The 23885-nt window shown below is 42.4% G+C and overlaps 1 protein-coding gene across 1 annotated transcript in view; it reads left to right on the forward strand.

The window, feature by feature from the left end:
* Nucleotides 1-23885, forward strand: part of ANKH (ANKH inorganic pyrophosphate transport regulator) — a 137973-nt gene that overhangs the window by 94415 nt on the left and 19673 nt on the right. Inside the window, exons 8-9 of the mRNA XM_084619141.1 lie at nt 1443-1535; nt 8169-8264. Of these exons, the coding sequence (XP_084475267.1) occupies nt 1443-1535; nt 8169-8264 (189 nt within the window). The remainder of the gene's footprint in view (nt 1-1442; nt 1536-8168; nt 8265-23885) is intronic.

Genomic DNA, 23885 nt, shown 5'->3' on the forward strand with positions numbered 1-23885 from the left:
GCTTCTGAGCTTGGACTGAAGCCTGAGCTCTGGGAACCTCCCACCTCACAGGGTCCTACAGCCTGAGCCCAGAAGTCTACACAGCGGTGAAACAGCCTCGCAGCCTGAACCCCATGAGCCCAAGTCAGCTGGCCCAGGCCATCTGCGGGTGTCTAATTGCTGTGAAGACAAACCCTGAGATAGCAATAGTACAGACCAAAGAAGTATTTCTCTTCCACTAATGATCCATCCCCAACGGAGTCTAAATTTAGTTGAATCATAACAAGACAAGAAAGGCCTGATCCTGCAGACCCCATACAGTCAAACTCTTGGAGTGTGAATAGTGAAGTTATCAAGTTCTCAGGTGATTCACAGCACTGACACATATATTGGCTCTGTGGAAGAGGAAAGTTACAGGGACAGTTGGCTAGTTTCAAGTCAGCATTAGAAGGAGCCTAAAGAGAATCTCCCTAAACTATCTTCCCATGTGAACCAAGATACATCAGTTGAGAAGGGTAGGACTGAAATGATGGACATGTTTACTGCCCCATCTTATCTGGGCCAGCAGTGGCCACATCAGTGTTTGGAAAATCTCACCAGCCTCCATGGGGGGTGTGGGGGAGGCAGTTTCAATGTTTGAAAATGTTTCCTTGATGTATAATTTGACTTTTTCGTCAAGAAAGAAGAAAACGTAAACAGCAGCAGCACAAAGCAATCTTAAAATCGGTTGAGATGTTAGGTTTTTTTGTATCGCATTTATGTAAATGGTACTTGCAAAAGTACTAGAGGACTTAGTTTTCTTAGATTTCAGGTAATGAGCTGAAACAATGATCTAGGATTATTTTTGTCTGATCTCAATTGATTAGTACAGAAGTAGGCAGAGTTTTCTTCGTCTCTAGGGTCCCTCTAGCCCAAAACAGTCAATCTGGCATCCAAAGTGAGTCAGTCTGCAGGCTTTCAAATTACATTGCTGTAGTTCTTTTTAATTAAATAATTTTATGTTTCCACTGTTTTACTTATGAATTTATTAAAACAAAATTGTATGAAAAAGTTAAGATCATGGAATACAATTAATAGAAAAAGCAGTGTACTCTAGTGCAGGGTATTTAAGCCTCACTAGATCAAATAATTAATCAACACCGTAGAAGGAATAAAGGGAAAAATCAACTGATTGACGAGCAAATAAACAGTTTAAAAATCTAAAATATAATCAGAGAGTACAATTGTGATGGTAAAACCTGTTAAGTCATATAGCTTCACCCATGTTGAATTTTCCCTGAGTCTGAAATGCATCATAGAATAACTGTTTCTATGATTGTTTTCCTGATGTAATGATTGCCCTTTGGTTGCCTTTCTCTTGTTGCACTGAGGTCAATAGTAACTGAAAATGGATAAAAAAGTTAGTTTATTTATGCTGTCTGAAGATTTGAAGAGTAAGTATGTTCTCTTTTCTCCTGTTGTAGGCTGTGGCAATTCTGACAGCTACATACCCTGTGGGACACATGCCGTACGGCTGGTTGACAGAAATTAGAGCCGTGTATCCTGCTTTTGACAAGGTGAGTATTTGTATTGTATGATGATACTAAATACTTTGTAGTCCTGTTTCACATTCATGGTAGTTCTAGACCCAATTTCCTTTGATATACACCACTGTAAATTAAGGATAGTTAGCAGAAGGCAGAAGAGTTACACCAGTGTAAAAGGTGCGTAAGGGAAGAAGACTCATACGCTAATCTCCATATTTTCCATTCCTCCTTAACTGCGTGTGTGTGTGTGTGTATATATGTATGTATATAAAACATGTAAGAATGACCATACTGAGTCACATCAATGGTCTATCTAGCCCAGTATCATGTCTTCCAACAGGAGCCAGTGCCAGATGCTTCTAGCATTTGGAGGTTTAAGCACACCCAAATCATGGGATTGGATCCCTGACGGTCTTAATTTTTTTTAACCCAGTAATACTTTTGGCCTTCACAACATTGTGTGGCAATAACTTCCACAGGTTGACTGTGCGTTGTTTGATGTAAACCTGATGCCTATTAATTTCATTGGGTGTCCCCTGGTTCTTGTGTTATGTGAATGGATAAATAACACTTCCTTATTCACTTTCTTCATGCCATTCATGATTTTTAGACCTCTATCGTATCCCTCCTTTAGTCGTCTCTTTTCTAAAATGAACAGCCCCAGTCTTTTTAATCTCTCCTCATATGGAAGCCATTCCATCCCCCTAATCATTTTTGTTGCCCTTCTCTGCCCCTTTTCCAATTCTAATACATCTTTTTTGAGATGGAGTGACCAGAACTGCATTCAGTATTCAAGGTGTGGGAGATCCCATGGATTTATATAGTGGCATTTTGATATTTTCTGTTTTTTATAATCTCTCTATCTCTTAATGGTTCCTAACATTGTTAGCTTTTTTGACTGCTGCTGCACATTGAGTGGATGTGTTCAGAGAACTATCCATGATGACTCCAGATCTTTCTTGAGTGGTAACAGCTAATTATAGCTAGGATTATTTTTTCCAATGTGTATTACTTTGCCCTTATCAACACTGAATTTCATCTGCCTTTTTTTTTCATCCAGTCACCCAGTTTTGTGAGACTCCTTTGTAACTCTTCACAATCATCTTTGAATTTAACTACCTTGAGTTGTTTCATCTGCAAATTTTGCCACCTCAAGAGTTCACCCCCTATTCCACGTGTGTGTATTTATATTAGAGAGAAAGAGTGAGCGCACACCGGGATGGCTCAGGCCATGTTGAATTAGTTGATTGATGTATTTTTGGTCCTCTATTTTTATTTTTTGTCTCTATAATGTATTTTTTAACATTTTAGACTATCCTAAACTCTGAATTAGCATTAGTTTTGCCTTTTCATAATTTCAAGTATTTGTCTTATCTCTAGTTTTAATTTACCTCTCAATTTCCTGGGTTTGAGGTTCTGGGTGTTTTTTGTTTGTTTTGAATATAGATAACTGCCGTATTTGTAAAGTTTTTAAAAACTTCAGTGGTAGCTCCAGTTTAATTTAGCTATTTCCCTGATGAAGAACATCTTCATGAAATATCCAGCAGCTAAGGAACTCAAGTCTCATCTTCAAAGTTAGGCTGTTCTCTGGACACTACATTGTTTCCGCAGACTGGATTAGCTTAACTTGCTCATATTAAATGTCAAACAAAGGTTACTTCACAGGCTAAAACAAGCAGACATTCCATATATTATTTCTATACTATGGACTTAACCGATCAAGGTGAATGAGAATTTTCATGGGAGCTCAGCAAGTTACATAAGGACTCCAGGACTGCTCCTGGAATAGATTTGAGGAAACAGAACAAAAAAGCCCCTTGGTATTTTAGTCTGAATTACATTTTGCTCTGACTTGGCACTAGTAACAGCCTACATACCCACACCAACACTTAATTTACATGATGACAGGTAACCGCTATGATGATCAAAATCAGATACCCAACCCCTCCATTCCCCAACTGCTTATACACTCCTGAATTCCTTTGGTCCCAATCCTGGGTGAATAAACACTTTTGTGTGTGGAGGCATGTATGCACTTACACAGATGTAAGTAATCAAGCCCTATTTGTTTTTGTCCACCACACTTCCATCCAATTTTTAAAATAAGCAGTCAGTCACAATTGTTAACTTTGTTTATATGAGGACAAGACTCTCATGCCAACTAAAGTTCAATATGTAGACTTATGCAGGGACATCCTGCTGAATATAGACTAGAATATGAAAATAGGGTAGCATCTTTGTTAGAGACACCTAACGGTACTCTGGATCAGCAACAACAAAATAAATAAACTGCAGACCAGAGTGGATTAGAACAAGGGTTGTGTAACTTGTTAACACTCAGTGCAGATATGGTGAAACTCCATTGTTTCAGTGTACTGCGTGTGCAAGTTACAATAATGAGAAGATATGGAGTCTCCCCATACAAGGCCAAATCCTGGTTCCACTAAACTTGATAAGAGGCTTGCTATTGACTACAGTGGGAACACGATTTGGGCAATAGTGAGCTTTCATTTTCTAGAAAAAACTTCACCATTCAATAATTTCATTAATGATTTGAACAGTCATAGGTGGAGTGGAAAATAGGCTTCTAAAATCTACAGAGGACACCAAGCTGGGAGGAGTTGTAAGTAGTTTGGAGGACAGGATTAGAGTCCAAAAGGACCTTGACAAATTGGAGAATTGCTCTGAAATCAACAAGATGAAATTCAGGAAAAACCAATGCAAAGTATTACACTTAGGAAGGAAAAAATCAAATGCACAACTACAGAATGGGAAATAACTGCAAGAAAGAATCTGGGGTTTATAGTGTATCAAAACTGAATATGAGTCAATAATGTGATACAGTTGCAAAAAAGCCAAAAATACAATTCTTGGCTGTATTAACATGAGTGTTGAATGTCAGGTAAGGGAGGTAATTCTTTCTTTGTACGCAGAACTGGTGAGGCCTCAGCTGGAGTATAGTGACCAGTTTTGAGCACCACAACTTTAAGAAAGATGTGGACAAATTGGTGAGAATCCAGAGGAGAGCAACAAAAATAATAAAAAGTTTAGAAAGCTCAACCTATGGGAAAGGTTAAAAAAAATTTGGCATGTTTAATTTTGAGAAGAAAAGACTGAGTGGGGCTTGAGAACAGTCTTAAAATATGTTAAGGGATGTTGCTGAGAGAAGAATGATCAGTTGTTCTCCATGTCCACCTAGGGTAGGACAAGAAGTAATGGGCTTAATCTGCAGCAAAGGAGATTTAGGTTACAAATTAGGAAAAACTTTCTAACTATAAGGGTAGTCAAGTTCTGGAATAGGTTACCAAGGGAGATTGTGGAATCCCCATCTCATAAAAACAGCCCTACTGGCTCAGACCAAAGGTCCATCTAGACCAGTATTCTATTTTCCAACAGTGGCCAATGCCAGGTGCCCCAGAGGGAATGAACAGAACAGGCAATCATCAAGTGATCCATTCCCTGTCGCCCATTCCCAGCTTCTGGCAAACAGAGGTTAGGGACACCATCCCTTGCCCTCCTGGCTAATAGCCAATGAGGGATTTATTCTCCATGAATTTAGCAAGGTCTTTTTTGAATCCTGTTATAGTCTTGGCCTTCACAACATCCTCTGGCAAAGAGTTCCACAGGTTGACTGGGTCACTGGAGGTTTTAAGAAGAGGTTAGACAAACACCTGTCGGAGATGGTCTAAATTCACTTGGTCCTGTCTCAGTATGGGGTGCTGGATTAGATTACCTCTCAAGATATCTTCCAGCCCTACATTTTTATGATTCTATAACATGACTTTTATTTGATAACATTGAGAGTCAACAGTTCAAGTAGAAGCTAGTATGATTTGTCACAGCCAGCAGGTGGTATCATGTGGGGAAGGAGTTAGGATAGGAATCAAACAGGTATGATCTAATTGCAAAGTAAATCTAGGGTTGAGATTTATACTGTTGAAGAGCAAGGTGGCACGACACAGGCTGGGTATAGAGGAGCCATTATGAAAAAAAAACAAAACAAAAAAAACCCCTGTTCTCCGGCTGCGAATGCTTCAGCTATTGTTCTTGTTTGTTTTTTGGCTGTTATCTCACACTCACACTCACACACACACACAGTCTTCGGAAGGTCAAGAAAAATAATTGTTTTATTCCTGTTCATATTCATGCACCTGTTGGAAGCTATTGTTTCTTAAGATAAAGCTTTCTCCAATGAATCCAACCAGAACCTCTTATCATTCAGAATCCTTCTAAAAGCTCACCTGTAATTTTCAGACCTTTCAAATGGGTTGCAGCTGCTCTGTGTGTGAAGTGGACTATGTCACAAGGAAAGTGACTGACTCCAGTCTTGCAAGGAAAGGGACACTATCCCTCCTGATGTCCCTCTTTGCAAGATTTCATGGAGCAGCTCTGGTTCAGCTTTTCTCCCTGGATCCCATTTATAAAAGAGACAACACTGAAATTGGAGATCAGATTCTGATCTATAGAAGAACTGGGTATTAGCTAAAATATGGGGCATCTAAGGTCTTGTCTACACAGAGCAGCAATATGCACTATGGGGTATGATTTCTAAAGTCCACTAAATTAAGCTGTGCATTAAATAGTCTGTGTACACACTGCTAGTGCCCATTAATGTTCTCTAGTGTACTTTAATGTAGTTCTGCCCTACTTGTAGAAGTGTAGACTTAAGAAAACCATGTTCAGAGATCCATCAGTGCTCAAAGAGGGCAGCTTATACTGTACAAAGCAACTTCAGATTTTTTTTTTTTTACTGGCATCTTCCATACGCACAAATTCAGAGTCATAGAATTTAATTCCAGAAGAGACCATCCAGTTCATCCAGCCTGACATCCTGTATAGCACAGGTGACCAGCACCTGCACACTAACCCATTTAGACCAAAAATTAGACCAAAGTATTACAGCCCTTAGGAGCCTAGACTATTTTGTGTCACAGGCAGAGAATAGAAGGAACCAAGGTGCACCAATGCCTGAGGCCCTTGTAATGGCAGGGAAATTATTAGATGAAAGATACACAGATAGTCCTGGCAAGTGACTGACACCTTCATGGTACAGAGGAAGGTGGGAAAAGGGCACTGTCAGTCTGACCTGAGGGAAAATCCCTTCCTGGCCCGACATGTGGTGATCAGTTAGATCCTGAGCATGTGAGCAAGAACCAGCCACCCAAGCACTTGTGAGAGAGAGAGAGAATGCTCGGTGCCACCTCAGAGTCCTCGCCCTCCCTGTCCAATTCCCATCTCCAGCTGTGGCCATCTCTGATGCCTCAGAGGAAGCATACATTGGGGATGGGGAAGAAGGAATCCCTTCCTGATCCTTCCAGGTGGCCAGCTGAAATCCCAAAGCATGAGCTTTTAGGAACATGAGATATAAACTGGAAGTGAGCCCCATCACTGCTGCACTCTGCCCCTTACCATCAAAAGCAAACCCATCGTACAGTTGCACTCATTTTCATTTGCCCAGCTCTTCCTCAGGAGTTATGGGGGCAAACAACTATTGGGAGGCTGTTCCAGAGCATTACCCTTCTGATGGTTCGAAGTGGTTTTGTACAAATTGCCAATTTGTATCTGGGCACCAAAGTTGAGCATCCCAATAAAGAATGGGGTTCCGTAAGTTATGTAATCACTCGTGAAAGTTCTGAGTTTGAGTTTTGTACAAAAGCTCGTGAAATAGTCAGTGTGCTTTTAATCTGTCCCATATTCCTGTCTGACACTCCCCCGGATGGGTTTGCACATATTCCGACTTCTCAGATTAGGTTTAGCAAGCTGTCCATACTAGGTGACTGCCAGTTTGATATTCTTCTGCTTAAACTACATCAAGGCTGAGTAAATATCGCACTGCATCAGAGTTCTTATCACTTCTGGTGCCTACCCATGTATCTTAAACAGCCAAGTAGTCACTCCAATAGATGACTCTGCAGCCACTGTTCTAGGCCCTGCTTCTGGGTTTCTGTGCTCCCCTGTCATGGCTCATTTAGGTAGTTTATCATAAGGATGTGTTCCCAGTCAGTAGTATGAAATCTTTAGCTTCATTTGTTGGTGTTAGGTGCTTTGGGGAACGAATGGGGGTTGTTTTTTTAAGCACACCTGCCACTGCAATGTGAGTCCTTTTCAGAATGGACGATCTAGCTGTCTAATTACGTACAGTTCATCAAACTTAATTAGCAGCGCCAGGTGTTCCTAGATCTTTGTTTATATTAGTCACTCTCTGGCTAATTGGATCTGTATTGAGACGGGGTGGTTGCACTGCTGTGTATATGCTGTGCCACTTTGTGTTGATGTGGGGGCTGGGGACGAAGGGAAGATAACATTTTTCCTAGCTATGATCGCATCCTTACAAGCTTTAAGCAAAGACAGCCAACACCACACCAGTATCCTTTAGAAAGAATCGTTAAAACTTTTGAGCAGGCATTACTGCTTGGCAGACTGAGGCAATTAGTAAACTCTGTGAGAGACCAGTTGAACAATGATTGTCAGTTCACATGGAAAAATATTCTGTGGCTTGTGCAAGTGTCCTGTTTGGAAGCTAACTAAATTTAAAAAAAAAAAAAAAAAAAGTAAGAACTGTGCACACAGAGAGTGAGATTCCCCCTATGACCCTGGTGCTGTCCGCTCCATAGCAGTCTGGAGCCATGTTAATGCTTGTTATCTTTCTCTCTCTCACCCTAGAATAACCCCAGCAATAAACTGGTGAACACCAGCAACACAGTCACAGCAACGCATATCAAGAAGTTCACTTTTGTCTGCATGGCTCTGTCGTTAACGGTAAGGAATCACTCGTCAACTCTTTTTAGTTTCAATCTAAAGCAAAAAATTACTGCACACGTGTGAAGCTGCAAACACCAAATTCAGATTACCAGAATCTAATCAACATACTTGTGGCATTATTTGCTTTGCCTATGAAGCTTATGGTAGTTTCATCTTCTAAAATAGCCTGTGTGGAAGTAACAGTGGGGCAGAGGGGTTCTGCTTCTTTTTGCTACTCTTCTCTTATTTGTTTTGAGTAAATCAAGAGGGTAACTTACATGCCTTATATATTGCAACAAAAAGATTTTGTTTTATTTCTTCATGTTTTATTGGCACAGCTATAGCACTCACCAATTTTTGTTTTGAAATAGTCTGCAGAGATAGGGAAAGGACAAAGGTTCTGCATTTCTTCCAGAGAACAATCATTAGATTCTCATTCACCCAAGCTGGAATGTGAAACAGCTGATCCCCTGCACCCATAGTTTTAGCTTGAATAAGACTGAGGACCAAATTCTGGAATCTCTGGTAGCCGTATTGATGAGATGTGAGCTCACCATGGCAAAGTAACTCAGTTTCCCTTATTAATATACTTAGTTACTCTATCTTCGATGTACATAAAAGATGAGCTCCCCTGGTTCAACATTTACTACTCAAACCCTGCATATTGGAAAAGATTTTTGTGGGGTATGAGGGCTCAGTGTTTTTCATTGTTGTACTTTTCCCTTATTGATCTGCATTTCCATTCAGGTTCTGCTTTAAGCTTTCTGTTACTTGTTGTCTTACTTAACAGTGGGCACTTTTTAAAAACGCAACAACTTGCAGTTTTTACATACAATATCATGGGATTTTTTTTTATTTGATTTGTGGATGCAAGTGATTTGTGCCCAAAGGTAATCAAGTTGTTTCATTGTCAGAATCCTACTATTGAAGGCTGCTGGTGGTTGTGCACACTAAGAACTGTACAACTGCAGCTGCAAAACTACAAATAGACTGTTTCTCAAAATTTAGCTCTTAAGGTGCATGGACAGTGATAAAATAGTAATAAAAATGGCACCAGTCAGCTGTCTCTCTATCTGCATGTTCATGTGTGCTCCTATGAGTTTGTGGTTTGTGAATGTAGCAGAATGCTGAATCACTGAAGATATGTTGATAGCACTCTTTGGAGTCAGCAGCTGTTGCCTGGGTGACCCCTGTTTATTTACTGCTCACTGTTAAATTTTAAAGTGGGAAAAATAATCACATGAGAGAGAGAGGATTTGAGTTTCAGGGTTTTGGTTTGTGTTACATCATGCCTTTCCATGGAGTAAATACTGATAGTAACATCACAGGCCTGTAACTTGACCCCCGCCCCTCCACCTTCCCCCTCCCAAACCCAAGCTAACTCAACTAGAAATGTCTCCAAATCTTGTCTTGGGGTTGGGCTTTGGCAGCTGAGCCTGTTCCAGACAAAGCTTTGCTTGATGAGTCTCTTAGCTTGTCTTCTGTAGAAGGGGAACTATTTTCTGAACCCACATCATCCCAGAAATGACCAGCATACCAGTGTGTACAACATATCTTTTGTAAAACCATTCTTTCTGCACTTTTTCCTTCATCATATTTTGAGGACAATTCTCTTTCCTTATTTTGAAGAGGAAAATGGACTCCCAGCCAAGAGAGTAACACGACCTTCGACACAGACTTCAGTATCAAAGCAAGTGGTGAAGAGGATGGTCATGGTAAATGCAACTACTGTACTGGCACATGATGAAGGAAGTGTTTACACTAATGCTCAGCGTACTCTTGGGCTTGTGCAACCATGCATGGGCATGATTGTTACTAGCAGGTTTGAAATACAAGCACACTCTCCCCGATGGGCACAGAAAGCCATGTTGTGCAACGTGCACGCTAGCTCAACAGTGTTACAGAAAACCTACAGGATTTCTCACAGAAAATCTTTGCCTACATGGAAAGGGATCTGCTACAGCTGTTTTTGGATGTTGCTGATGCTGGCTTGGCTTCAGCTGTGATGCAGGGAGTACCTAAAACTATACACACACTATACTCAGGTTTTACTGGCACCTTAGGTACCCTTTCTGTTCTTTGGAGGAATCAGCTTCTTTTGGACTCTCCTTTCAAAATGTCTGGGCATTCCAATTTGCAATTAATTAACAGTGGATGCTACAATTTGTTCTGACTAAGAGGTCTTGGGCCAGTTGCTGGTTACACTCCTTGTTGTCTTTTGCCATCACAAGTTTCTAGGCTCCACCCTCTTGGCTGAAGCACATGTGACTTGACGATATGGGAAATAGTTTTACATAGAGCCAAGTCTTCCCTAGAGCCAGTCGTTCCAGCACACTAGCCTTTACTAATGGTTATTGTCACAGCATTTCTGTGAAGTAGGTAAGGTATTCTTTGCTTCATTTCACAGATGGCAAAACTGTGACCGAGAAGTGAAACGGCTCACTGAGTCAGTGGCCAAACTGGAATCAAAGCTCAGTAGTTTGTCTCCCAGATCTGTGCCCAGGCCACGCTTCGGTCTCTCTCACAATTTAGGTGCAATGCTATTAAGAGTCTCTAAGTTATTACTCCAAACAGCTTGTTAGTGATGACAGGCTTTTGGCTTTGTTTGATTGGCCTCAGGTTGGCTGCTTCTCGGATCTCTCGTGTTGTGTCCCCTTTATTGCTCAGGGCTTTCTCTGGATATTCTTGCTCTAACTTCTCCCAAGTCCAAGGTGACACATTGTCCTGCAGCAAAGGCCCAGCAGGGAGCTAGACCCTCCTGCAGCGCTCTCTCTGACTCAGTGGAGTCACTTCTCAGGAATCCTTTCCTCTTCCCAGATTGCAGCACTTGTGTTTCAGCACTCAAGGCTTCATGTAAACTGATTATTTTCTTAACCCTCTTAAGCATTTTTCAGCTTACAAAGGTTCTGGTAAATCCTGAGCTTCTCACATTACCAGCACCACCCTGCACAGAGCTATTTTTAATCTTCTGATTAGGCTTTTCTTTTATAGCTTTCCAGACTATTTTTACATGCTTGAACCTATCTCCCTCTACTCAGTTGGCACCATTTTTTCATAAGCTCATGTTAGGAAACCCATTTGTCTAGAAGTACCCAGAACAGTCCATTTCCATAGCTTTTCTTGACTGTTTTCATTTGTGCAGCATTGCCTAGGATCATTCACAAATAAACCCAACCAAAAAGTAGAACCATTAGTAGAGTGCATTTCCTAGTTAGTCCCTCTTGTCTGCCATACTATTTGCTGGGAAAGTCTGTCTATCCAGGGCTAAACTATAGAAAGCCAGCTTACAGGCCTGATTCAATTCAGGGGTTTGATCCTGCAAACATGTGCACATAGGACTTTAGTAGGACTTAATGTGAAGAAAGTTATTTATATAGTTTTTAAGTATATTTGTATGTATTTAAGTAGTTGTAGGGTTGAACTCCAAATTTGCATCTGGTGCAGCTAATTCAAAGAGCTACAGTAGCTGTTCCTTTATCTGAGGAAGAGCTGTTTCCATCACCATTAGTAACTGCTCTGTTCTCCTGGACCATCCCTACTGCAATATATTGAGTCTAATGGGATCACTGTCCTTGGGGGCTCAGCATGTTAGCAGGTCTCCTTAGTGTCCAAACATGGAGGAAGAGGGGATATACCGTATATACTCAATCATAAGATGGTTCGTTTATAAGCCGACCCCCCCCCCAAGATGGACAAGTAAAAATGGAAAATTTTTATGACCCATTCATAAGCTGACCCTATCATTCAGGGGTCAGCAAACTTTGGCTCCCGGGCCATCAGCATAAGCTGCTGGCGGGCTGAGATGGTTTGTTTACCTCGAGCGTGGGCAGGCACAGAGGTAACCTAAGTAAACAAAGTGTCCTGGCGCACCTGGACTGGTGCAACTGGTGGGGAAATTTTTTGGGGGGGGAGAAGCTGGGGGTCAGGGGAGTAACCCCTGTGACCACCCCCCACATGACCCCACCCCTAGCCCGGGACCCCCAACCCTCCCACACTCCATCCCATCCCTTCCCATCTTATCTGGGGAGGGCCAGGGGAGGATGTCTCTGGCCTGGCTGGAGCTGCTCCGGCAGGCTGGGCAGTGCAGCTACATCGTGCTCCGGGGGGCCACACCGGGCGGCGCGGCTGCAGCATGGTCCAGCAGGCTGGGCTGGGTCGCATGGCCACAGCGTGCTCCGGTGGGCGGGGCCGAGTGGTGCAGCTGCAGCCTGCCAGCCCTGGAGCTGCAGCTGCTTCGGAGGCTGGCGGGAGAGCAGCATGGCCAGAAGCGGAGAGACTCTTGCCCCTCCTCTTCCCTTCTGGCTCTGCTGGCTGTGCTGCCTCTCCTTGCCCCCTCTGTTGGGGGGAGGGGCTGTGTCCCACCTCTCCCTCTCTCTACCCATTCATAAGCCGAACCCCTTCTCTGATGCTTCCCTTTTTTACTAAAAAAACATTTTGGCTTATGAACAAGTATGTACAGTAGTTCTTCCCAGGCTGGCTGAACACAGATCAGTCAAGAAGGATATTTGACCATGCCACCTGAATGGGTCTTTCTCTGGTAGATTTGGAAAGGAACCCATCGGACAGGGAGATGGAGTGGTAATCCAGTAAGAAAGGAGGTTCCAAAGAGAATGCCCTGGGGACCATGTGTCCAGTCACCGTGGTAGAGGGGAAATGGCAGGAGCCTTTCCCTAGATAGATCAGTATAGTAAGCCACTCCTCTGGTTATGTCAACACTGTTTGACTCCCTGAGGCAGAGCATCTTGCTGGAGATTTGCTGCATGGATTTGTTAAAGCTACTTGTGTAGTGAAACTGCAATTAATAATATTGTTTGGTGGAAGATGTCTGGGCATTTACATGTGTTTCACTAGAAGGTTTCCTTTGAGAAGCAGTTTCATTTAAAGGCTGTGGAGAACAGAAATAGATAAGAAACAGCTGTTGGATTTACCATAAATAAGAGAGCTTTTCTGATTAACCAGATTAATGAGACCTCTGATTAATGAGTCAGCTGCAGCTCCCTCCCAACAGTCCTATTTTTAGAGCTTGTGTGTATGAGAGGCCATTGAAACTCAGATATTTAAATGTCATGGGGGGGGGCAGGCAGGGAGGGAAATAATTAGTTGAAGGATTTTTTTTAGTGCAGCTAAGCAATTGAGGGGCATTCTGATGTTAGATAAGAAATTTTAACTAATTCAAGCTCCATTTTGAGAATGTGCTTATGTCCCATTTTCCTTTTTTTACTATTAGTCATAAGGCACTATGGGGACAAATGTTTTAAGCCGCTCTTGCACAGAGTATGGCTATTGTTCCTCATACAACTTCTGTTGATGGCATTGGGTACTCCTTGGTCTGCAGCTTCCGTGTTTCAGTCCTAGGCCAATTGTGAGGGGAGTGTAGGGCTAGACCACGATGCTCATTTTCCACTTATAACCTAAGCACAAGTTGAACTCCCAAAAGTGAGGCCTGGTGCTTTCGTTCCACAAAGCCCTTATTTTAGGAAAGATCTGTTTCAGAATCAGGTATGTGCAGTACAGGAGTTATAACCAAGCATTTTTTGAAGTACTAAAATGTTGTATTTCTTCTTTGTAAAGCTTCACCCTCCTCCCTTTTAGGGTGGCATACAAGATCTCTGTCCCTCATCCTTATTCTGTGCTTGGAAAGCTTGGCACTGCCCTTGTAATGAGCCAGTTATTAAAATGGCATAAGTAGACTGATATTAAACGAGTGCTTTTCTCAGAACAGCAGCGGCTTCAATAGGGTCTGACACGCTCACTAGGGATTCAGCTTTCTCAGAAGTAGCCCGAAATGCAATAACAGGGCCAAATCCCTTGTTCTGCTTTTTTTGCATCATATCCCCATTTCCTAAGGGAGCTCATTTCTAACTAACATAGGCTTTTATTGTGGTGTTGTTACAAAGAAAGGAACAGAACCTGCAGTCTAAGTTAGTAAGTATGGTCTGTTTCAGAGTAGCAGCTGTGTTAGTCTGTATTCGCAAAAAGAAAAGGAGTACTTGTGGCATCTTAGAGACTAACCAGTTTATTTGAGCATAAGTTTTCGTGAGCTACAGCTCACTTCATTGGATGCATAAAGTGGAAAGTACAGTGAGGAGATTTTATATACACACAGACCATGAAAGAATATACATTGTAAGGAGAGTGATCACTTAAGATGAGCTATTACCAGCAGGAGAGTGGGGTGGGGGGAGAGAAAACCTTTTGAAATGATAATCAAGGTGGGCCATTTCTAGCACATTTCCAGGAGTTAACAAGAATGTCTGAGGAACAGTGGGGGCGGGAGGAAGGAAGGAAGGAAGGAAGGAATAAACAAGGGGAAATAATTTCACTTAGTATAATGACTCAACCACTCCCAGTCTCTCTTCAAGCCTAAGTTAATTGTTTCCAATTTGCAAATTAATTCCAATTCAGCAGTCTCTCGTTGGAGTCTGTTTTCGAAGTTTTTTTGTTGAAGGATAGTCACTCTGAGGTCAGAAATCGAGTGACCAGAGAGATTGAAGTGTTCTCCGACTGGTTTATGAATGTTATAATTCTTGACATCTGATTTGTGTCCATTTATTCTTTTACGTAGAGACTGTCCAGTTTCGCCAATGTACATGGCAGAGGGGCATTGCTGGCACATGATGGCATATATCACATTGGTAGATGTGCAGGTGAATGAGCCTCTGATAGTGTGGCTAATGTGATTAGGCCCTGTGATGGTGTCCCCTGAATAGATATGCGGGCACAGTTGGTAACGGGCTTTGTTGCAAGGATAGGTTCCTGGGTTAGTGGTTCTGTTGTGTGGTGTGTGGTTACTGGTGAGTATTTGCTTCAGGTTGGGGGGCTGTCTGTAGGCAAGGACTGGCCTGTCTCCCAAGATATGCGAGAGCGATGGGTCGTCCTTCAGGATAGGTTGTAGATCCTTGATAATGCGTTGGAGAGGTTTTAGTTGGGGGCTGAAGGTGACGGCTAGTGGCATTCTGTTATTTTCTTTGTTGGACCTGTCCTGTAGTAGGTGACTTCTGGGTACTCTTCTGTCTCTGTCAATCTGTTTCTTCACTTCAGCAGGTGGGTATTGTAATTGTAAGAATGCTTGATAGAGATCTTATAGGTGTTTCTCTCTGTCTGAGGGGTTGGAGCAAATGCGGTTGTATCGTAGAGCTTGGCTGTAGATAATGGATCATGTTGTGTGGTCTGGGTGAAAGCTGGAGGCATGTAGGTAGGAATAGCAGTCAGTAGTATTAAAATCTCCTCACTGTACTTTCCACTTTATGCATCCGATGAAGTGAGCTGTAGCTCACGAAAGCTTATGCTCAAATAAATTGGTTAGTCTCTAAGGTGCCACAAGTACTCCTTTTCTTTTTAAGTATGATCTGTTGGCATCTGAGGTCCGTGACTAACAGTGTTTAGTCATCTGCGGCTTAGCCCTTAGGCGTTCCAATTTGGTGGTAGTTTCTTTTGGTGCATCGCTATTTGAATGAAATGGCCAGAGGGTTTGTTTTAGAAGGCAGAAGCTAATTGACTGCATCTGTTGCTGTCCTTCACGTAACATCTTTGGGGCCCCCAACTCTGCCCACAGGTACATATGTTCCAGTGCTATGCAAGTCAGTGAGTTTGCGTGCTGTGACTGACAGCAGAACTGGACCCTCTGTGCTTACTTTAGAAGGAGTGGGGAATAGCAGAAAAGTCTATAATTGGGCCAGTCCAATGGTCTGGTGGCAGCACAACATGCTACTACATGCAGGATCCAGGTTGAAAGGTGAGCTTTTTCCCTTCCTCAGCAAGGATCTGTCATTCAAGAGACCTGCCTCAGGCCTAGAGCCAAGTCCAGCCTTACTTGGCCAGAGAACAGTTGCTGCCACCGGAGCACAGAGGATGGTGCTGAGGGAGTAATAAAAGGAATCTCAAACCCCAAACTCTCTTTCATTAAAACTATCCCTGTTTCCTTCCTAGGTGGGCTGCCAACACTGTAAACAGCAGCAGTTACTGAATAGTTTGATTCAGGTCAGATACTCCTGCAAACTTAGTAACGTCCGCTCGGGTGGACGGGGTGCATTTAAGGATCCGGTTCCAAACTGTGAAGTGGGATGCTTGACTCCCATTAAAGCAGATTTGAGCAAGTCACACAACCTGAACACTAACCCTTAAGAAGAGATCCTGATTTCAGGTTCTCCGTCACACCATGTGTCACCACAGTTCACTTCCACTTACAGTGTTGGAAGCTTATTTTACAACACCTCAGGGTGTTGCTCTGTCTGAGAGAGAACGGATGCCAGGAGCACTGTGCAATCCCCATGGCTTTAAACTCTGTTTTGTTAGAAACAGCTTAAGCTGCAGAAAAGACCAGCGTTGTCATAGAAGTTAATTCAGTCTTGCTTTGCATTTTCTTCCTCTCCAGTGGGCACATTCCATGGCTGTGGACTCCAGGAAAAACAGAGGTTCTGTTGATAAGTGAGCTGGGTGTGTAAAAGGATAATTTAGCTGCAAACAGTCTCTATATTATAATTGGCCATTCTTTTTAAGAAACAAAACTCATGTGTTCAGGATTGCCCCTTGATTTTCATTCCTTTCTGTACCTTGGCAAGATTTAAGGGCTGGACAGAGAAGATGGGCAATTCAAGCTGTGCACTAATTTGAGAGTATGTTTCACTTGGAGCTATTTCCGGTTTGCTCTTACATGCCAGAGGCATATCCATAAAAACCTTAAATGGGTTTTTCTTTGCGGTAAAACTGCCCCCAACTGTAAGATGAACTAAAAGGTTAACGTGTGACAAATAGAATCAGCCACCATTTTACAGTCAGCTTGTTCATCTTATCTGCTGAAGATATTGCTGTCTGGCACAAAAGACTATAATGAAAGTTCTAAAATGGCTCTGGAAAATTTTTTTGTTAATTATTATTCATTGTTGGTTATAGTAACTTTAAGCACATGATAAGCGAGCCCCCTAACAACATTTCCAGCCAGCTATCCCCTCTACATTAATAAATAGATGCAGTCAATTAACTCTACATAATAAGGTTTTTTTTGTTAATGAATTTCTTTGTTTTATTTAATGTTTTTATAAGAGTTAGCATTTTGGAGTTAGGCAGTGTTAGTTATCACATAAGCATGGAGTTGCACCACTACTGTGGCTAGTTAAAGCGGAAGGATGTTACTGGATTCCTGAGTAGTCTTCCCCACTCCTATTACTTTGGAGAATGGAATTGTAGCAGGGCAATTGTATATAAAGCAGTGGTAACATTCTCTGGCAAGTAACTTCTGTCTGGACAGTATCACTGTGAGACCTTTTCACAAACTTTGCTATTTACGGGTGACAGTCAGTTCTAGTATTAAAGCCTTGTCTTCGTTACCAAAAAAAAAAAGTGTTAACTCAAGTTAGCTGACTCATGGTTAAATCCTAGTGAAGATAAGGCAGTTTGTCACTAGGATTTTATCTTGAGTCAGCTAACTTGAGTTAAGAACACCTTTTTTTTTTGTAGTGAAGACAAGACTTTACCAGATACTCAAGGATTGTCTACATGACCAGGTAGTTCAGACTACAGGGGTGATTAATTGCAGCATTCACTGTTTGAAGAGGACTAAATTAATACGAACCAGGGTACCTTTTCGAAGATGGGATTACTGAAGAAAATTTCTCACAGAATGAGAGGAACTGTGACTTTTGTGCTCAGTAGTGCCTTTCTGTAGAGCACCCCCAAGCACTTTGAAGACCTTTATTTACCTTCATAGCACCTAGTAAGCCAGGCAAATATTGTATGTCTTGTGCACATGTGTCTCAGTTTATCCCGAGAGTGTAAATGATTGGCTCTGGGTCACACAAGTTACTGGCAGATATGGGTCTCTCTCACTCCCGTGACTGGAAATAGAAGACTTTTATTACAGAAATAAACAAACATTTTTATTTCAATGGTGCCTTTGAGCTAGGAATTGCAGAGTGCATTACAGACATTAACTGATTAATTTCTCCATTAACTCCCTAAGTAGTAAGGGATATCACTAGGGAGGACTTTACCAGCTCTTGAAATGCACCCACAGGCAAAGGGAACTCAATAGCCATTGTGCATATCTGCAGGTATTATGGACCAGATTCTGATTTTGTTTATACTGGTATAAATCCAAGACCAGAACTGGGACACATCCATACCAAAATCATATAGGGTGTCATTTCAAAGTATGTTTCCTTTGAAATATTTCAATGTAGCTCCAATAGCTATAGCTGGAGGACAGCTTTACAGCCCAACATCTCACTACAGTAGATGAGCCTCTGCTTCATATCAACTCAAGCTCCCACTTAAATAGCATTACTTCATCAGCTGTTCAACTTATTGTGGGTTCCCTGACACTGCAGTAGTCCTGCTCCAGTGTTCTCTTTGCTCAGTCCAAAGCTATCACTTGCTTACTCACTCCAGAGACATTTAATTTACAGCTGATCTGAGCAAATTTGCTGTCAAGTCACCAATCCTGTAACATTCACCTGCCTATTATTGGGCACTGAAGGCTGCTCAATTCCCATATACCCATCTTTTGTCCAATTTGTGGTCAGGAGTTTAGGAAACATACCATGATATCGCTCATACCAGCCGACCTGTTAGCCTACTTGCTCAGATTTCTATGAATAAGATAGTCAGTGGAGCTATAGGTTCATGTCTGATATTTCCAGATGTTTAGACAAACCTATATCTTCCATCAAATCTGGCAAGGGTAGAGGGAGTTCTTTAAAACTCTATAGTAAGATATTTTGCTGTCTTGCTATGCATGTTTTACCCCCCCCCCCACTTACCATTAATTGAGATTATATTTATTGTGTAGTGAAGAACCCTGAGGCACCCTTGAATTCATTCACAAAATACTTATCAGATGTAAGAGAGCAAAAGAGGTCCCATAGAGTGGAAGATCATAAGAGCAGTCTAAGAGAGTGGCTAGTTTCTCGTGGCAGCTCCGAAGCTGGTCTCCTGCACAGCTGTCTCTAGTGTCAGCCCCAGCATTTAAATTAGTTTTGCTGTTTCTCAGTTGGATTGTATCCAAGAACAGATTCACACAGAGACTGCGGTTTAGCATTAATGTGCATCTATATTTTGAACTAAAACATCTAACTGTCCAAAGCACTATGCAGCTTATAAGGTATATGCCTGTGGAAACCATACATCAAGGCATCGTATTTCAAGCCTGAAGGACAGCAGATTCCAGTCAGAACCTGACAGCAAACCAAATTATGCCCTTAGCTACCCCTGAGCAACTCTGCTGAAGCCACTGGGGAAGCACAGGGGTAACTAAGGCTAGAATTTGACCCATCGTTAGGATAATTGTTCTTTGATTAAAAATATCATATAATCATTTTCCCCCTAAAGAGCATAAGCACAGCTCCCACCATCCTGTGTCCTGAAGTCAGCATTAGTATATGTCAGCTGTCAAAGAAATCCAAAAATAGAAATAACAATAGCTCCTACTTCCAACACATTCCAGTGAGGAGAGTGAATTGATTTCTGGGCATGTAGCTGATCAGGTTGTGGACATACTGACCCAAACTGAAGGTAGAGAGTGACTTGCAGGTCCTGACAGACCCAACAGAGTCAGAGGAACAAGAGCTCCATGGGGAGTCCTGACCCTCAGCCTATTTCACTTTCCCACTGGCTGGAACAAGCTTCTGCCTTCTCCCTAGCAGTTCCAATGCATCTGGGTACCACCAGGGCGGGAACTGAGAGAGCTAGAGTTTCCCTTCCGTTAATACAAACACCACCTCTTCCCCTGGAGTCCAGAAGTGGTCACTTAATCACCGCAGCTATGCTGGGTTTGAGAGAGAGGGACAATGCCCACTTCAGTTGAAGCAAGAACAAGCCTAGGGTTAAATTGGTAGAGAGACTTAAAAAAATTAAGGACAGCATTTTCAGAAGTGGCTGATGAGTTGATGCCTCAGTTTTTTGGCACCTTACTTAGAGACTTGATTTACATTGGGTGCTGAACACCCACCCTCTAAAATTACAGCCCTTTTAAAGGTGATTCAAATTGGCCACCCAGAAATCACTAGTCACTTTCAGGTGAAGATTTGTACTCCTGTGGGCAGCAGAGGGAAAAATTAATGTAGTAGATACTGAAGGGATAGCGAGGAGCAGAGGGAGGGTTAAACAAAAGTTCTTTGAGCCACAGTGACAAATTCCTAAGCAAAGCAACTAAAGACAAAGATAAACAAGGAAGAAAGGAGAGCAGCAGAATACAGACCCTGGACTTCAGAAAAGCAGACTTTGACTCCCTCAGGGAACTGATGGGCAAGATCCCCTGGGAGAATAACATGAGGGGGAAAAGAGTCCAGGAGAGCTGGCTGTATTTTAAAGAATCCTTATTGAGGTTACAGGGACAAACCATCCCGATGTGTAGAAAGAATAGTAAATATGGCAGGTGACCAGCTTGGCTTAACAGTGAAATCCTTGCTGCTCTTAAATACAAAAAAGAAGCTTACAAGAAGTGAAAGATTGGACAAATGACCAGGGATGAGTATAAAAATATTGCTCGGGCTTGCAAGAGTGAAATCAAGAAGGCCAAATCACACCTGGAGTTGCAGCTAGCAAGAGATGTTAAGAGTAACAAGAAGGGTTTCTTCAGGTATGTTAGCAACAAGAAGAAAGTCAAGGAAAGATGACAGATGACAGAACGAGGAGTAATGGTCTCAAGTTGCAGTGGGGGAGGTTTAGATTGGATATTAGGAAAAACTTTTTCACTAAGAGGGTGGTGAAACACTGGAATGCGTTACCTAGGGAGGTGGTAGAATCTCCTTCCTTAGAGGTTTTTAAGGTCAGGCTTGACAAAGCCCTGGCTGGGATGATTTAACTGGGAATTGGCCCTGCTTTGAGCAGGGGGTTGGACTAGATGACCTTCTGGGGTCCCTTCCAACCCTGATATTCTATGATTCTATGAAAGTGTGGGCCCCTTACTGAATGAGGGAGGCAACCTAGTGACAGAGAATGTGGAAAAAGCTAATGTACTCAATGCTTTTTTTGCCTCTGTCTTCACGAACAAGGTCAGCTCCCAGAATACTGCACTGGGCAGCACAGCATGGGGAGAAGGTGACCAGCCCTCTGTGGAGAAAGAAGTGGTTCGGGACTATTTAGAAAAGCTGGACGAGCACAAGTCCATGGGGCCAGATGTGTTGCATCCGAGAGTGCTAAAGGTGTTGGCGGATGTGATTGCAGAGCCATTGGCCATTATCTTTGAAAACTCATGGCGATCGGGGGAGGTCCCAGATGACTGGAAAAAGGCTAATGTAGTGCCCATCTTTAAAAAAGGGAAGAAAGAGGATCCTGGGAACTACAGGCCAGTCAGCCTCACCTCAGTCCCTGGAAAAATCATGGAGCAGGTCCTCAAGGAATCAATTCTGAAGCACTTAGAGGAGAGGAAAGTGATCAGGAACAGTCAGCATGGATTCACCAAGGGCAAGTCATGCCTGACTAATCTAATTGCCTTCTATGACGAGATAACTGGCTCTGTGGATGAGGGGAAAGCAGTGGACGTGTTGTTCCTTGACTTTAGCAAAGCTTTTGACACAGTCTCCCACAGTGTTGTTGCCAGCGAATTAAAGAAGTATGGGCTGGATGAATGGACTATAAGGTGGATAGAAAGCTGGCTAGATTGTCGGGCTCAACGGGTAGTGATCAATGGCTCCATGTCTAGTTGGCAGCCGGTATCAAGTGGAGTGCCCCAGGGGTCGGTCCTCGGGCCGGTTTTGTTCAATATCTTCATAAATGATCTGGAGGATGGTGTGGATTGCACCCTCAGCAAGTTTGCAGATGACACTAAACTGGGAGGAGTGGTAGATACGCTGGAGAGTAGGATAGGATACAGAGGGACCTAGACAAATTGGAGGATTGGGCCAAAAGAAATCTGATGAGGTTCAACAAGGATAAGTGCAGGGTCCTGCACTTAGGACAGAAGAATCCAATGCACCGCTACAGACTAGGGACTGAATGGCTCGGCAGCAGAAAAGGACCTACGGGTGACAGTGGACGAGAAGTTGGATATGAGTCAACAGTGTGCCCTTGTTGCCAAGAAGGCCAATGGCATTTTGGGATGTATAAGTAGGGGCATTGCCAGCAGATCGAGGGACGTGATCTTCCCCTCTATTCGACATTGGTGAGGCCTCATCTGGAGTACTGTGTCCAGTTTTGGGCCCCACACCACAAGAAGGATGTGGAAAAATTGGAAAGAGTCCAGCAGAGGGCAACAAAAATTATTAGGGGACTGGAATACATGACTTATGAGGAGAGGCTGAGGGAACTGGGGATGTTTAGTCTTCAGAAGAGAAGAATGAGGGGGGATTTGATTGCTGCTTTCAACTACCTGAAAGGGGGTTCCAAAGAGGATGGCTCTAGACTGTTCTCAGTGGTAGCAGATGACAGAACAAGGAGTAATGGTCTCCAGTTGCAGTGGGGGAGATTTAGGTTGGATATTAGGAAAAACTTTTTCACTAGGAGGGTGGTGAAACACTGGAATGCGTTACCTAGGGAGGTGGTGGAATCTCCTTCCCTAGAAGTTTTTAAGGTCAGGCTTGACAAAGCCCTGGCTTGGATGATTTAGTCGGGGATTGGTCCTGCTTTGAGCAGGGGGTTGGACTAGGTGACCTCGTGAGGTCCCTTCCAACCCTGATATTCTATGATTCTATGATAAACAAGTATTAAGATAGAAGTTTTTACACCAAGGATGGTGATGTTCTGGAATACCGTGTGAAGAGCAGTGATTGTGTGCGTTGGCTTCGTGGGGACAGCCTCCTTCCATGTCATGAGGTGCCTTACTTTTTAATACCTCAACATTTTCATGCCATGTGACTTTTTGGGAATACGTGCAATGATGATTTCACTAACCACACGCATCTAGGAGACAGGTCATCAAGTGTGGCGTCTAATAGATCTTTGCCATCTCTACAGTCTGATTCTATATAAGCAGCATTTAGTTTTTATAATTCATGTATCAGATGACATGACTCATTGGGTACAGAACATTAAGCAAATATGGTTTGGTATTTTAACATCACCTGCTGGCATTCCAGGTACTTTGTATTCTTTATACAAGAAGGGCTGGAATGCATTGTGCAGTCTGATTTAATGTTCATTAAAGTAGGATAAATAGGTTAACACTAGTATAAAAATTAGCAGGAAAAATTACAACGTACTTTGTGCAGGACTATTACTTCATAATAGTTAGATTATCCATTTCTGTGTTTCTGCTAATGCTTAATATTCTCAGATATACAGAATGGATAAATCTTGAAAAATCAAATTCTAAATACAGAAGCAGAGAGGTAAAGAGATTTTTTTAAATGGCAACACTATCACTGACATACTGAGATGTTTGTTGAATAAAAGTGACCTGGGAGATGAGCCAGATTTGTAACATTATGGTTCCAGCCTGTTATTTTCACTGATGAAGGATTATTTGAAAGTCAGTTCCTTTAAATGGATTATACTCCTGCAATTAAAGCAAGCTTTTATGATTTTTATTTATTTTATTGTTTAAGAAAAAAGCCTGGAGTTTGACTAAAAGGAGTGTGATTTCTGGTGTATGTTTAGAAATGCCTGCATAGTTGTTTTGATCATGCACTGTTCAGAGTAGAGAAATAATTGAAATGCCCTTCTTCAGAAGGTCACAGAACATAACAAGGGTTTTTGTTTTGTTTT

Source organism: Lepidochelys olivacea (assembly GCF_965140295.1).
Source record: "Lepidochelys olivacea isolate rLepOli2 genome assembly, chromosome: 2".
Taxonomy (NCBI): Eukaryota; Metazoa; Chordata; order Testudines; family Cheloniidae; genus Lepidochelys; species Lepidochelys olivacea.